The 14,146-nt window shown below is 40.2% G+C and overlaps 1 protein-coding gene across 1 annotated transcript; it reads left to right on the top strand.

Annotated features, from left to right (window-relative positions):
• Positions 1-11,048: 11,048 nt before the first annotated feature.
• rpz5 (rapunzel 5) lies at positions 11,049-12,790 on the top strand. Its single transcript, XM_084727676.1, has one exon. It carries the CDS (start codon positions 11,155-11,157, stop codon positions 12,334-12,336), a length of 1,182 nt encoding a protein of 393 aa, XP_084583802.1. The 5' UTR covers positions 11,049-11,154; the 3' UTR covers positions 12,337-12,790.
• Positions 12,791-14,146: the final 1,356 nt, after the last annotated feature.

Here is a 14,146-nt window from a genome sequence, read left to right on the forward strand (position 1 = left end):
CTGTGATTGTTTTAAAGACATGGAAACAAGGTATTTTTTTCTCCAGCAGCAGAATGTGTATGTGTGGAGGCAAACCTTTCTCCAGGACCGAGCGCTAGTTTGTCATAGTTTAGTTCAGTTTTGTGTGAAACTGCTCAGTGAACTAAATCTTGTTTCACACAGTATCACCAACGCTGACATCACTGTCCCTGCATACCTCACTACATCCTGAGAACGAAAAACACACCGGCAGCGTAGCTTCAGCAGCTAACATTTACTTTTATAGGGAGAAAGTTCTGACGTGACTTTTGGATGTGCAGTCTTTCTAAGTATCTTCACGGTCTTACACTTCAGTGGTTTTAGAATAATAACTGATTTGGAAAATGATCTTTTCACTTGACAGACATCATTTGTGGCACAATTTAAACAGGAACAAAAAAATATTTGTCTGTTGCTATAGATTAGTGTCTATATTTCTTCCACCTCTCTACATGCTGATCATGTTTCTTTAGAAACTTAATTTAATGAGTTGATTGAAGTCTCTATAGTACATTAATTCAACTTTACGTTGAATTACAGAACTCATCTTTACAAGCTGTGAGTGTAAGTGAAGTGTGAATAGAATTTAGAGGCCCCTGTGGACAAAAGTAGTATATAACATGTATATATTTACGTAAACTAGTAGTGTCCTCCTTGACTTGAAGACTTGAGATGTGCCACCTTTTCTTTTTTATATATCAGTCGATTCATGTGAGATTTTTTTACAGTGACACTTTCTGTAAATCAGAAGTGCAACAATATGATTAAACAAAATGGCTGCCAGAAAGAGTACATGGAGCTTGACGGCGGTTTGACTCACTAGCTTAAGGGCAAAGATGGACTCAGGGTTGAATTTGCCTGCAATCAATAAGTTGTCTTCTCCTGGACTCTGAGCATTTATCTATTTCCTGAGATCCAACCCAGGTTTGTATTGATCTGCGTGAGTGACAGACGGGCTCGTATCGAGGCGGCCTGTCAGCCTTCACGCCGCTGGAGTCACTGCTGTGCATACAGATCGTTGGTGCGTGACTCAGACTGGTCAAAGTTCAGTTGTGTTGTGGATCATGAGCCAAATGTACACAGCAACCCAATAAAAAGAGAAATGTAAAGACGTAAGTGTTGGTCAGTGATGCTGTAAATTCAGCTGTAACACTGAGTCAGCTGATGTGTCTAAAATGTGTCATGCCTGAAATCATTTGGAGGGAAATAAGTAGAAATAATGTTAATTTCTCTTCCCTTTAAAGTGCTTACTTAATCATTCCAAAGAAGCCAAGCTGAGGTAAAAATGTCTACAACATGTTGTCATTTGGGACTTTCAACCTGCTGAAGTTTCAGCACAAGATAAACAGTTAACAGTCAACAAAGAGGAACTGATAGCAGCTTTTATTTTCCATAAAATCGTCCTTGAAATGAAATAAGGAAGCCCTTTCCCTCGGTCCCTGCCCTCCGTTGACTTCTTTAGATCGACTGATGCTTAGTCTGTCACCGAACGCCGTGTTCTCTGTGACCTGGAAACATCTGGAGAGGGAAGCGGGAAGGCTGGCGTTACTCAGAATGAAAAACACCACCTCCAAACCAAAACCAGCCACTGCTTAAACACAGTGTGTGCTGGCTTGTGTTACTTCATCACAAAAAAATCCTTGGAGGCCAAATTTAAACACAAGTTTCAGTCTCAGTATGACAAGCATGTGTCCACCACTTTGGTCCAAATGTAAATATCTCTATTTAGTATAGAAATTCAAGGTCTCCTGAAGATTAATCTTTATTTTTATCATATTTGGTGCAGATAACTATGTCCAGATCTGTTAACTTCTAGAAATATACAAATACAAATATAAGCCTTATTCAAAGCTTCATTTTATGACAAAATATCTTCATAATTAATGACATTCCCATCAGACTCAGCTGTACTTTGTGAGGGTGTTTACACCTGGTATTAATGTGCGTCTTGGGTGATCCAACCACAGGTGGACAGCTCTGTCCAAAACACACCGAGATCCGATCACTATTGATCCGATCTGGCTACATTTAAGGATCCCCAATATAACTGATGTCCACGTGAAACAGCTGCCTGATCTCTGTTTGTTTCACTGTGATGCAGATGACATGTTCGGACTCTCTTACATGGTCAGATGAGCTCAGGATGTTTGCTGCAGCAAATTCTTAATCATTTGTGCATTTTTGTAAATTCAGCATCGAATGCATTAAGTTCTTTCTTTGGTTTCCAAAACATGGTGTCAGTTTGTACAGGAAGCTGCTCCTGTCTGAACTCTGTCTACATGCCTACGTTTGAACACACCGTTTCCACTGATTTCACCGTTTACACTACATTTATGAAAGAAGATAACATTATTCTGATGGTAAACAACTAAAGTAAACAGAAAACAATATAGGCTAAAATTTTGCACTTTTGTGAGAGAAGAAACTTTATTAACATATGAAATGCTGTCTGCAATCATTCCTAAATATCTGGGCCTTCTTGTAAATTCAGCACAGCTTAATTATTTCTTTGTGTAAAAACACGTGTGTGTTTTTGTTCCAGAGTTTTGGCTCCTACTGTTGATCTGCTGGTTAAAAACGTTGTGTTTGGTCTTTGCAGACAGAAACGACATGTTAAAGGTGTAAACAGCTCTGTGTTAATTAATGCTAATTAAAAAAACAAACAAAACTTGGCTGCAAATTCTAATCTTGTTGTATGTTAATGAGTCTTTGTAGAAACTATTGTAAGGCCTCATCTACACCTCATACATGTGTCTGGAATCTGTATTCATGAACTTGATTGTGATGGATCACTGCGTCTGCAGGTAAACCAGGTGATAAAATGCATCTGCCTCCTCAGTTGGCTCGTCAATAAACCCCGTCTCAGCAGGACATCTACCCCCGGAGAGTCTCCACGTCCTCCAACACAGGTCACGCCCTGAGACAGGAGGCTCAGAAAGGCAGGACCCAGAGCCTCAGATCACTGACAACACAGTTTATATTGATAAATACTTTTATTGTTATTATTAAAATATTTCATCTTGTCATCTGTTTATATGACAGTAAAACATCATTTCAGCAGTGTTGTTATCTATCTTGCATAAAAAAGTGAACTTTTTAAACTCAGATTTAATGCATATGGTGACGTATTCTTAACACAATGACACTTTAAATAAATAATATATTGCCGTGTCCACAGCATGTCAATATATCACAACATATTGAGTTGTCACACTTCATCGTATCGTGACACAGATTCTTGCCGATACAACCGTGAGCATTTGACATGACTGCAATCTTCACTTCACATCAAATCTCTGTGGCTTTTTGGCAGAAATGCAGTCATGAAATATTCACAACTTTAAACGTAGATAGAAGAAGAGAAGTCTCACTCTGCTTGAACACACAGGACACTTTCATTGATGAAAGATATATGTGTAGCCAGCTGGCCTAAAAATGATATCTACATGCTGCACTGATGTTCTCTCATTCGCTTACTAAACAATGTTCACACGTCAGCAGGTTCATCAGTCTGTCTCTGTTCAACCTGCACTTCCTGCCATTTATGCAGTTTGGAGGGAAACATTAACAGGTGAGAATCTGGGCAGGTATGGACTGTGTGTCTGCTGTTTGGAGCCTCTGGCAAAATCCCACAATCAGACATCCATTACACCAGGAAAAGGTTTTATAGCTCAGCTGCGTTCAAAGACCTGTCAGTCCTGCCCACATTTATTTTCCCATGGAAGTCAGCCAAATCCAGCATGACGGTTGCTAAATCCCACCGACAACTTTCTGTTTGTGAAGCAATCCTTCGATACACTGATGTAATACTGAGGAGTCAGTATAGAACAAAATGTCTGCAAGGACATGGCCTGTGACTACATCATCTTGACTGTTTACTGATTTAGATAATCGTGTGCCTCCAGATAAAATGGTTCATTAATTATATTGTACAATTTGTGCAGAAACTGGCACTGTATCCTGTTTTTCATGGATCTATTGAAAGCTTGTTCTTCAGGTTTAACATCTTAATCTTCCTCTGGGATGTTCTGTCTTCTGATGTATCTGCATCTCTTTGCAGTATAATGCTCTCTTTGCTTAGTATAAAGTATACAACCATACAAATTTCATCTTTCTCCTGTCTCTCAATCATCTATTGATGTTTTCAAACACCAACCCTTTCCAGAAAATGCTGCGTATATTCTCCCACGGGTCGAGGCACTGAGAGCTGAGGAGACATGTTGTGGTGAGGAGGAAACACGAGCCTTTAGCAAAGGTCAAACAGATAAAACGTGGTCAATAGCTTCTCGGACCAGGAAGCCATTTATCATCTCAGCTTCCAGACGACAAACAACAAAGACGGCACAGCCTCTGTCACTGGATTTAGTTTTTACACCTCTTGTTAAGAGATGAAACAGTCATGAACTTCACATAAATATCTAAAAATATGTAAAATTCATTCTTATAGAATGTAGATTGATGATGTAGCTGCAGTTCACAGATATTTACTTGATGATCCAATGAATCTCAAGACTTTTCCTGTGTTGTTCATGCAAATATCAGACATCTGCAAGGAAATGAAAGTTACACTTTGATCCAGTTAAATTTAATTTTATTTGTTTGGCGCAAAATCAAATAGAGTTTTCAAATAGAGTAGATCTATACTGTACTCTTTACAAACCCAATTTTTCCCACTGACACAAGCAGGAACCTCTCATGGATTCAGGCTTTTGATTAATGGTGTGATGTTATTATAGTACAGAGAGTGCATATAGTTAGACTATTGTCTGAATCAAACTTGCTAATACTGGAAATATAAAATATTAAAGGAGCAATATGTAAGACCGTAGCATTCAAAAATGAACACTGCAGTCCAAATAGTGAGTTGGAGCCATAGATGGTCTGTTTAATAGACTGAAGCCTTATTTAATATCCAGTCTATGGATGGATGAGTTGCTTCCTTCTGCCCGTTCCTCCCCAGATCTGATGCTCAGACAGGCTGCAGAAGCAGAAGCCACATGACGAGCTCAACATGTCCTCCACTGTAAGTTGATCAGCTGTTGACACGTCTGTCGATGTGAAGTTAAGCCAAAAACAAAAGCCCACCACTCTGAAAATATGCACTCTGCAGTTCAGCTACTGCCAAACTCCATTAACATATTGCTCGATTTAAACATTATAAACATCTACGCCTTCTAATACAATATGAATTATTTCTTATGACTCATAAACTGACACTTACTGGTTCATAACAACCTTCTGCATTAATTTGAACTCTAAAAAACATGAAATGGACAAATATTTTGGGCCAGAATGAAAATTTCAAAGGAGAACATGCTAGCTTTGTTGGCAGAGAAGCGATTATTTCAACTCAACATATTTTCTTTATCCCTGATGACATATCACAATCATTTTATGATTTAGTACAGGAAATATATGACATATTTCTCATTTAAATTAGAGCATGAAAAAGTGGACATAATACTTTCAAGCATCTCTGCAACAAAACATCACGAGATTCCCTTTAGTCCAACAATCATGCTGAGTTGAGTCGGACAAAACAGCGCGATGCACACAAAGCTTTCTGACCTTCTTTCCTCAGCTGGGTATCATTATCTCAAATATTTCACCATGTTTCCACCTGCTGAGCCTGAAACCACAAACAACAAGGCAAAAACTTTTCTACAAATTCAACACTTTCCACTGATGCTGGAGCCAGAGCTCCTTTAATAGACACGTCTGTTAGTTCAGCGTTTGATGGATCATTTTGTTGGACAAGATAAAATATATCTGGATCTTTAGGAAACATTTGTCAGGAAAACACACAGCACAACACCCACAGAGAGCGAGCGAGCTCCACCAGCTGGGCGACGTCACGCTCAGGCCTCTGCAGTGTGTGTGTTTACCAGCGTCGGCCTGTACCACCCATCACGCCACATACCGTTGAGTCCCTGCGAAAGCTGCTCGCCACTTCATGATGGTCGAGAGCGAGTCAAGTGTGAGATCTGACAGTGGGACGACACAGGAACAGGGCGGTGGCGGACGTGCTCGCCAAACCCTCCCCTGCCCGGCTGACTAGCATCAATTTGCTGCAGACGTCCTCCCCTCCTCTTCCTGTGAGCACAGTCGACGCTGCGTGTGTCACGGCCCGCTGTAATAAAGCACAAAGGCCATGAGGGAGCTCTGACTGTCATGCTGTGTCCTCGGGAAACACAGACGGTCTTTCACTGGACTCACTGTGACTGACTGATTCTGAAAGTGTTGCCTCTGCAGGGCAAATGTCATCCTTTTTTTTTGCAATGGTTGAATTCAGTAGCCAATCGCTTACCGACACTAATTATGACATTCAGAGTTAAGTAGGTCAACATTTCTGAAATCATCTCGGGCTCCTCTTGATTGGAATAATTTACCTGTAAGTATTTAATGTTTGTCATCAATAAATATGATTTGTTTTCTAATCTTAAAACAAATTGCTTATGTTTTCAGTAAAGCTTTCACTGTTTCGTTCCTTAATTTATCGTAAGAGATTGAATGAAGTCTAAGATTATAACTTTTACACTTTTGGTTTGTCTGGTGTTTTTTGCCTAATAATCTGTTGTTGTTTTTGTTGTTGTTGTTGTTGTTGTTGTTGTTGTTGTGTTGTATATTTAGACTGTTCTGTTCTCCAGTTGAGAGTGTTTATTTGGGACCCCCTTGAAATAGATGAAACATCTCAAAGCGTTCATCCTGAGATAATAAATTCTCAACTTATTCCGATTCTCTTAAAAAAAGCATTTTTCAGAAAATTAGTCTCAGTCCCCGTGTTTATAGGAGCAACATGTAACGACCGCGCATCCAAAAATAAGTGCTGCAGTTCAAATAGTGAGTTGGAGCCAAATTTAAGATAAAGTCTGATTGAGGTGAGTTGTTTCCCCCCCGCCGCCTCCTCCTTCCCAGACTTGAGGAAGCTCAGGCAGGCTGCAGGTTCTGTACGCTGCAGGGACACAAGACAAGCGCAACATTTGACATCGACAAGCGATGACGAGTCCAACAAGTTGATCAGCTATTTATAACTGTCAGTGTAAAGCTAATCCCATTTTCCTGAATATAAAAGCCCACTGCTCCAAAAATACACACTGTCAGTGTGTTTTAGTGACAAACTCCACTCATTCATTGCTCAGTTTAACAGTCACCCACTCCTTCTAAAAGAATATTAATAATTCCTCACAGCTCATAAGCAGACACTTAGTCATTCATTGAACCTTTGGCATTAATCTCAACTCTACTTAATAACACAAGTTACAGACCACAATACACATTTCAAAGGAAGGCATCGTGACTGTTGTTGTGACAGCAGCAAGTATTTCAACTTTGTTTTCTTAAAGCTACTACAAGGAGTTTTTAACTGGTTATGAAACAGTGTTAGTTTATTACCGATGCTTCTATATGACCTACGTAAACAAACAACACCATCAGTTAGAAGACTGGTTATTCCTGCATTATTTTTAATTCTTTCCTCTGGGTTGGATTCTCCTTGGAATCAGATGAAATGAGCCTGTTTACATTTTCTTCAGACAAAGTTACTGCGACGAGGACAAGTTCACCAATTAAAAAGAAGCAGGAGGATATTTTTATTCTGATCATTTTATTTTTTACAGCATAATTTGTGGTTCTTACTTCAAAATCAACACAATACGAAACTTCCTTGTCGCTTTAAATAATGATTTATTTTGTATTATTTATGGCACAAATCTGCTGGGAATCCCAACTTGTTGCAAACAGTGAGAGCTGAATTTGGCTTTTTAAACATGTATAGTCTCACAGAAATCAGAGGAACCAGTGCAGTCGCCATGGCAACCTTATTTGAGCCACAACAAGAAGGGTTTTGTCCTCCAGAGGGGTCACTTTGTTAAACCCCACTGCGTCTGGTCTCCTTTTTACTCTCTGTCTCACTCTCTTTGTCTGTCTGTCTGTCTGTCCCTCTTTCTCTTTCACACACACACACACACACACACACACACACACACACACACACAGAGGGAGAGAAACCAGTCTTTTTTTTTTTTTTTTCCCAGGGTGCATGGTGTCCCTGCATGGGGAGTGTTTACAGGATGTTATCTGTGTCAGTGTCGGCTCCTCATCCCTCTCTGAGTGGGTTTTTGAGGAATGCTGGAACGAGATGGAGGAGTTCCAAAGGGGGAGTGACGAGAGAGAGACAGACAGACAGTGTGTGTGTGTGTGTGTGCGTGTGTGTGAGACAGAGAGAGAAAGGGAGAGAGAGAGAGAGAGAGAGGGAGAGAGAGACTATATATACATCCCAAGGAGGCTGGCGCTCACAGGCACAGCTGGACTACTGGATAACTGGATTGTAGCCCACTGGATATTTAACTAGAAAGGTGAGTTCTTCTTTTTTTGATGTATTTCTTTATTCAGCATCTCCATCATCTATTTCACCGCTTTTTTGCTTATAAGTTTTAGGGGTTTTTTTTGTTTTCTATAAAATAAGAAATGAAAAAAGAGACAGAAAGAGAAAGAAAAACTCAACATATAGCTAGTTTTGTTTGTTCAGCATTTCCCAATATTAAAACTAAGAAGCTTTGAGGAACTTGACTTTTTTTTTTTTTTTTAATCCTCTATTTCCTTAAAAGTTGAGTGTTTTTTCTACGGAAAAAAGTCACAAATTGAAGTGAAATGCCAGGGGTAGGGACGAGCCTTTTGGGGGATGTGGTCTTGTTCAGTACTTACGTCTCTATTAAAGCTCTGTGGCTCTGTAGCAAAGCATATCACTTTGAAAGTGTTTGATCAAGTGCTGTGTGGGACTCGCCTTTTTCTTCTTCTCACAAAAATATATTGCACTTTTTGTGTTAAAAGAAGACAGATTTTTCTTTTTTTTTTGGTTTTACGAGTGACGATATTTCAAGCACAAACCAAGATAATTACTCAGTAAGTATTTTTCTTGCCCCCCCCCCCCCCCCCCCCCCCCTTTATTAGAATGGAATTTAGTTATGTAATTACAAATTTTAATTTTGAATGGTGCACTTTGTGTTATTTTTATTCAGTAGACATGTAAAAATGATAAAAGCACTGATGGCATGTGACTGAAGAAAGTAAATTCAATTAGAGCAGTGATAGGAAAGGCTGTAAAATGACACCACTGATCTCATCACTGCAGCAATTACTGGTGAGCTTATGGTCTAAATCTGTATTTGTCTCTTTTTTTATACTAATCCATCAAAAATATGACATTAGTATTTATTTGGTTTTAATTACACTGTGGCTGTAATTAAGAGGGAAGTGTGATTGCTTTATTGAACAAGTGCAGCGGTGGGGATTTTCTTCTCTCAGACTTGGGTGTGCCTTTTTCTGAACTGGATCTGGGCTTCAGGGAGCAAGAAATTAGTTAGGTCATCTCTCCTGAGTATTTTCTGCTGAAAACCATACTATCCTTACCAAAAGTAATTACCCCCCCCCCCTTTTTTTTTTTTACCATGTTGCGAACATCTGTGTTTGCTTTGGGCCTTGGCTATTGTTAGAGCAGTAAAAAAACTGGCATCCCAAAGGGCCAATACTGCAATGTTGCACAATACTTCACGTCACAATTCAAGAGTACACACACCATGTTTGATATTTGTTCTACATTTCCATCCATGTGTGCCTCATTTGTGTACTTTCATGAGCTCTTTTTGATATGTGTCAATGCCACCAAAGCTTAAAAACGGGTCCCTGTCATTAACTGAGGCTCTGAGGGCGCGGCATGAAACTGGATGCCTACATGTGCTGACATGACCTGCCTTTTGCTTTGTTGTAGGGTTTTGTTTGTCAGGAAAATACCCTGTGGGAAAATAAAATACTTGAAGGGAAAATTCACCACTTTTTTTATGTGGATGTCCAGTCAGTGTTGATTATAAATGTAGTTAAATGAACTGACCAAGGCAAAGAAAGCTCACGTGTTGGCAGTGCCTACATGTACCAGGAGCTTCTTACACCTCAGACTGTGCATTACCAGTGGACAGAAAGTAACTTAAACCTGCATTCTTTCTAACGGCCAGCAGGGGGCAACTCCACTGGCTCCAAAAGGAGCTTGATTGTTTCTAACTTCATGGTAAAATAAGTCTATTATTAAGCCTGGTAATCAGTTTCTTAGTGAGTTTATGACCTCATTAATTAGTTTCAATTCCTCTTCTATACAACATGGTGTTCATTTTGTAAATTATAGTTCCTTTTGGAGTGAAAGAGACGATAAAGCAGGGTATGATTTCGGGCAGGGGTCACATGTGATTGATATTTCATTCTCAGTGAGTCTGTCCAGTGCACCGTGCTGATCCAGTATTGATCAAGATTAAGATTCTGTTACTGCATTGTCTGTTTCTTGCTTAAAATGTCCTTAGAAACATGTTTTAGTGTACCGTTTAGCTGTAATATGAGAAAGATTGTGACTAGACAGCCACCATTGTGTGTCTGGTTTCCAACAGAGCCTCTCAAAACTCAGTTCAAACTGTAAAACTAGACAGTGCAGATCAAGTGTGAATCAAGATTCTGGTATTATGTTGTTTATGTCTAGCAGTTTGTCACCCACCAGCTCCAGGCTCTTGCCAGTCCTGTGCGAGCTCCAGTTGCAAAAAAACATGATGGCAATCATCATAATGCGTAACTCGAGGCTTCAAAATTGGTGACGTCACGAGTGTTTCACACCTTGCCCATGTCCACATTGTTGTGGATCACCACCCTAGCCTATAGCTACTACTTTGTTGGCCAAAACATAGTATTAAGTGACAGAAATACTAACCTAGCATGCCATGCCCCCTGGCTATAAAGACAGAGACTAGAGTTGCAAGCTGAAATAACCTGAAGTTCATCACTGTGGCTTTACTACTGGAAGAACAAAACTCAGTGTAGCAGGAGAACTCGGCTGTCTTGACTACATATACCATCAACACTGACAGGACACCCACATAAAACATGGATACTTTTCCCTTTTATATCAACTGATTATGTTTGCTTTGCCAAATACACCTGAAAAAAGAAAAATGAGTGACATATTTTTTTCTAGAATGTCATAAAATCAGACTATAATGAACTTTACAAGGGTTTCATGTTTCTTCTTCTTTCAGGCGCCAGCAAAGTCTCTGTCTGTGGAAATCAAATTAGATTAGTTAGTGGGAAATAAATAACGCAAAGATGAACAGTGTGGCGGATTGGCTCGTCCAGAACAGGGACAAGATTGAGAAAGGCGTGGAGATCATGGGGCAAGCCTCCGAGGTGCTGGCTGCCACCGTGGGCCAGCTTCACCCTGTCCTGGAGGCCGTGTTCGTTGCCTCTGCCGAGTTACTCAGCAACCCGGACAGCAAAGAGGCTCGCTACATGACCCAGCAATTCGAACTGGTCAACCAGCAACTTGAGGGAATCCAAGATGAGATTGATAAAATTGCCCTGGAGCTGCAGAGGACTTCGATGAACAAGCAGAACTTTGATCGAGAGGCGCAGATGCTCAGCCAGTATGAAAAGTTCCAGGACTTTGTCAATGCCAAGCCAAAGTTCAAAGAGAAGAAGAAGGAAAAGTTCCTCAGCCATTACGACAACACCGATGGTGACTTGAACTTGGATGCCCTCTACAATGCCGTCACTGGGGAAAACATTGCAGGCGACCCTATGCTGGAAACAGTTGTCGCCACAGAGCAGAGAAGCAGAAGGGCAGTCGAGGACTTCTGCGCCCGGCTGAAGAAGCTCTTTGTGGTGGGCATCATCGCCGTCATGGGCCATGCCGCCCTAAAAGAAGGGGTGGTGGGAGAAGAGATGGTGAAGAAGTGGCAGGACCGGATGGAGGATGTGGAGAAACGAATGAAAGTGGCCGTGGACGACTGTACAGAGAACTTTGCAGACCAAGCCAAGCTGGACATGGAGCACCTTCTCCAGGAGAGTCCCGGCACCGTCAACCAAGAGTTCACCAAATCCCTTCTGGATTCACTCGTTAAGAAATATGACTGGGTGAACTGGTCCATCAGGGCCTTCAGCAACAGGGAGCGCATTTTCTTTTTCAATTGGCTGGCGGGAAAGAAGTACCACGGAAGTGGGGGAGCCAACTGGTTTGACATTTTGACCAAGAACGGGATCAAAGTGGTGGTCTCTTTTTGTGTTAACCCCAAGCCCATTAACAAGAGTCAGATCCAGGAGAAGATTGAGGTCCAGAAGCTGAAGGGGGACATGATGGGAGTGGCTCTGTCTTTGCACAAGAGCTTCCCCAACTGCCTGGTCCATGCTGTCAGCCACTACAAAGAGGTGGTGGAGACCAACAACTTCCATGAGGATTGTTACTACTATGGAAAACACAAAAGAGCCTACCTGTGTATCCACCCTGAGTAGGCTCATAGAAAAATATACAGGAAGAAGTGAGCTCCAAATCAATTCATGAATGTCTTTACCAGGAAACTGGAAATATTTCCATTAAATTTAGAAATGTATTCATAAATATTGTCTATGTGTAATCTGCTATGTCTGGTGTCTAGGATGTGATTCATTGTCTTCCATGTAATGATTTTTATAATTTTACAGACAGTATAGAGTATATCTTTCCTCTGTTGATGGTCCAGCAGCTTCAGGGACTTACAGAAATTTCAGAGCTATGCAGCTTCATGCCAGCTTCGACTTGCGTGTTATGAAACTTATAATGATTCTGTCCCCAGTGGGTATTACTAGGATTGGGCGATATGACGATATCAGTCTGTTTGCTAACAAGTCATCATTGCACTGCATCCCAATTGATCAGTCAATGAAAAACACAATGGATAGTGAAAATCTGGAGAGGCAGATTTCAAGGTGAACGTTAGCATTCAGCTGCTTCCTAGCTAACATTACTGACATCATGTCTGCCACACAAAACCTACACTACAAAAGTGCTTGGAAAACACTTTTGTGTTGAATGTAATCTGTATAAATTTTGCACAAATATGTGTTACAATGAGCAAAATGTCCCAAACCATTACTGACTACATTCTGTGAGTTTTTTGTGGTTCCTTGATTGATTTTCTAGAAAATGCACTGACATATATGTCATAAAAGAAATAAATGATGCATACCATGGTAGCAGATTTCCTCACTATCGCCCACTCCTAGACATAAATGTGTATAAAGAAAAATCTATTGTAATATTTGTGTAGCTTTTGGTGCAATATAGCACTGCGGGAAAAACTTCTCAAATCCTTAGTCTACAATCACTTTATCAAGATACTTATGTATATTTTACTTCAATTTGTAATAAACAACAAATGTGAATGTTTTTGTCATCATTGGTTATCATTACTCCATTAGAGGGGAGACCAGGGGTAGTGCAGCAGTAATGTGATTACTTTGGGGTACTTTTATTTTAGATACAGTAAGTTAATATGATTTATTCTTTCATTGTTACAAAATCATCCAACTAGTGTTACCAAGGCAGCAATTGACCCTTCCTAAGTCCCGCCCCTTTTTTGCTCAGTGCTCCAATAACTGTTTAGCAAACTTGGTAACTTGGATGTCTTTCTCCTTTTCCTATAAGAGCAGCATTTAAGGTCACATCTTATGTGAGCAAAACACTACCTAACTATTTTGCTAATGTTGACAAAACCCGAGCTTACTAGCTAGGTAATGATTGATGTAGGCTAGCTACCTAGTTAGCTAGCGTTTCGATAACATTACCTAGCTTGAGATGTGAATATATGTCACTTTTATGGTTCCTACAGCAACATCTTTCAACCATCTTCAAAATGTGTATTCCTTTTTAACATAGAGAAGCTGAGCACACAGCATATCTAGTCCAGGAAACAGGAAATGAGGAGGTTGATGAAGCTTCCTCAACTGTCATTGGAGCACAGAGTGAAAAGGGGCAGGGCTTAGGAAGGGTTATTAAATTTAATATTGTAGTTGTATATCAACTGCATTATTAAATAATGTTTAATATATCAGAAGGTGACAAGTGTATTTAAAGTGGTCTGTGAGTTATGAATGATAATATTTAAAAAAAAATGTTGCAACTGCCCCTGGTCTCCCCTACTTAAAATCACTTTTTGAGATAAAACCTACTACATTTCCTGAAGGTCGTGACTGAGCCTGAGTTATAATGTACAGCTGCCTGTATTTCTACTCAGAACAAATGAAAACAAGCTCCTTCAGTGGTTATAACGCTTTAATAACACGC

The sequence above is a fragment of the Lutjanus erythropterus genome, chromosome 9 (assembly GCF_056507025.1).
Source record: "Lutjanus erythropterus isolate fLutEry1 chromosome 9, fLutEry1.hap2, whole genome shotgun sequence".
NCBI classification, from domain to species: domain Eukaryota; kingdom Metazoa; phylum Chordata; class Actinopteri; order Lutjaniformes; family Lutjanidae; genus Lutjanus; species Lutjanus erythropterus.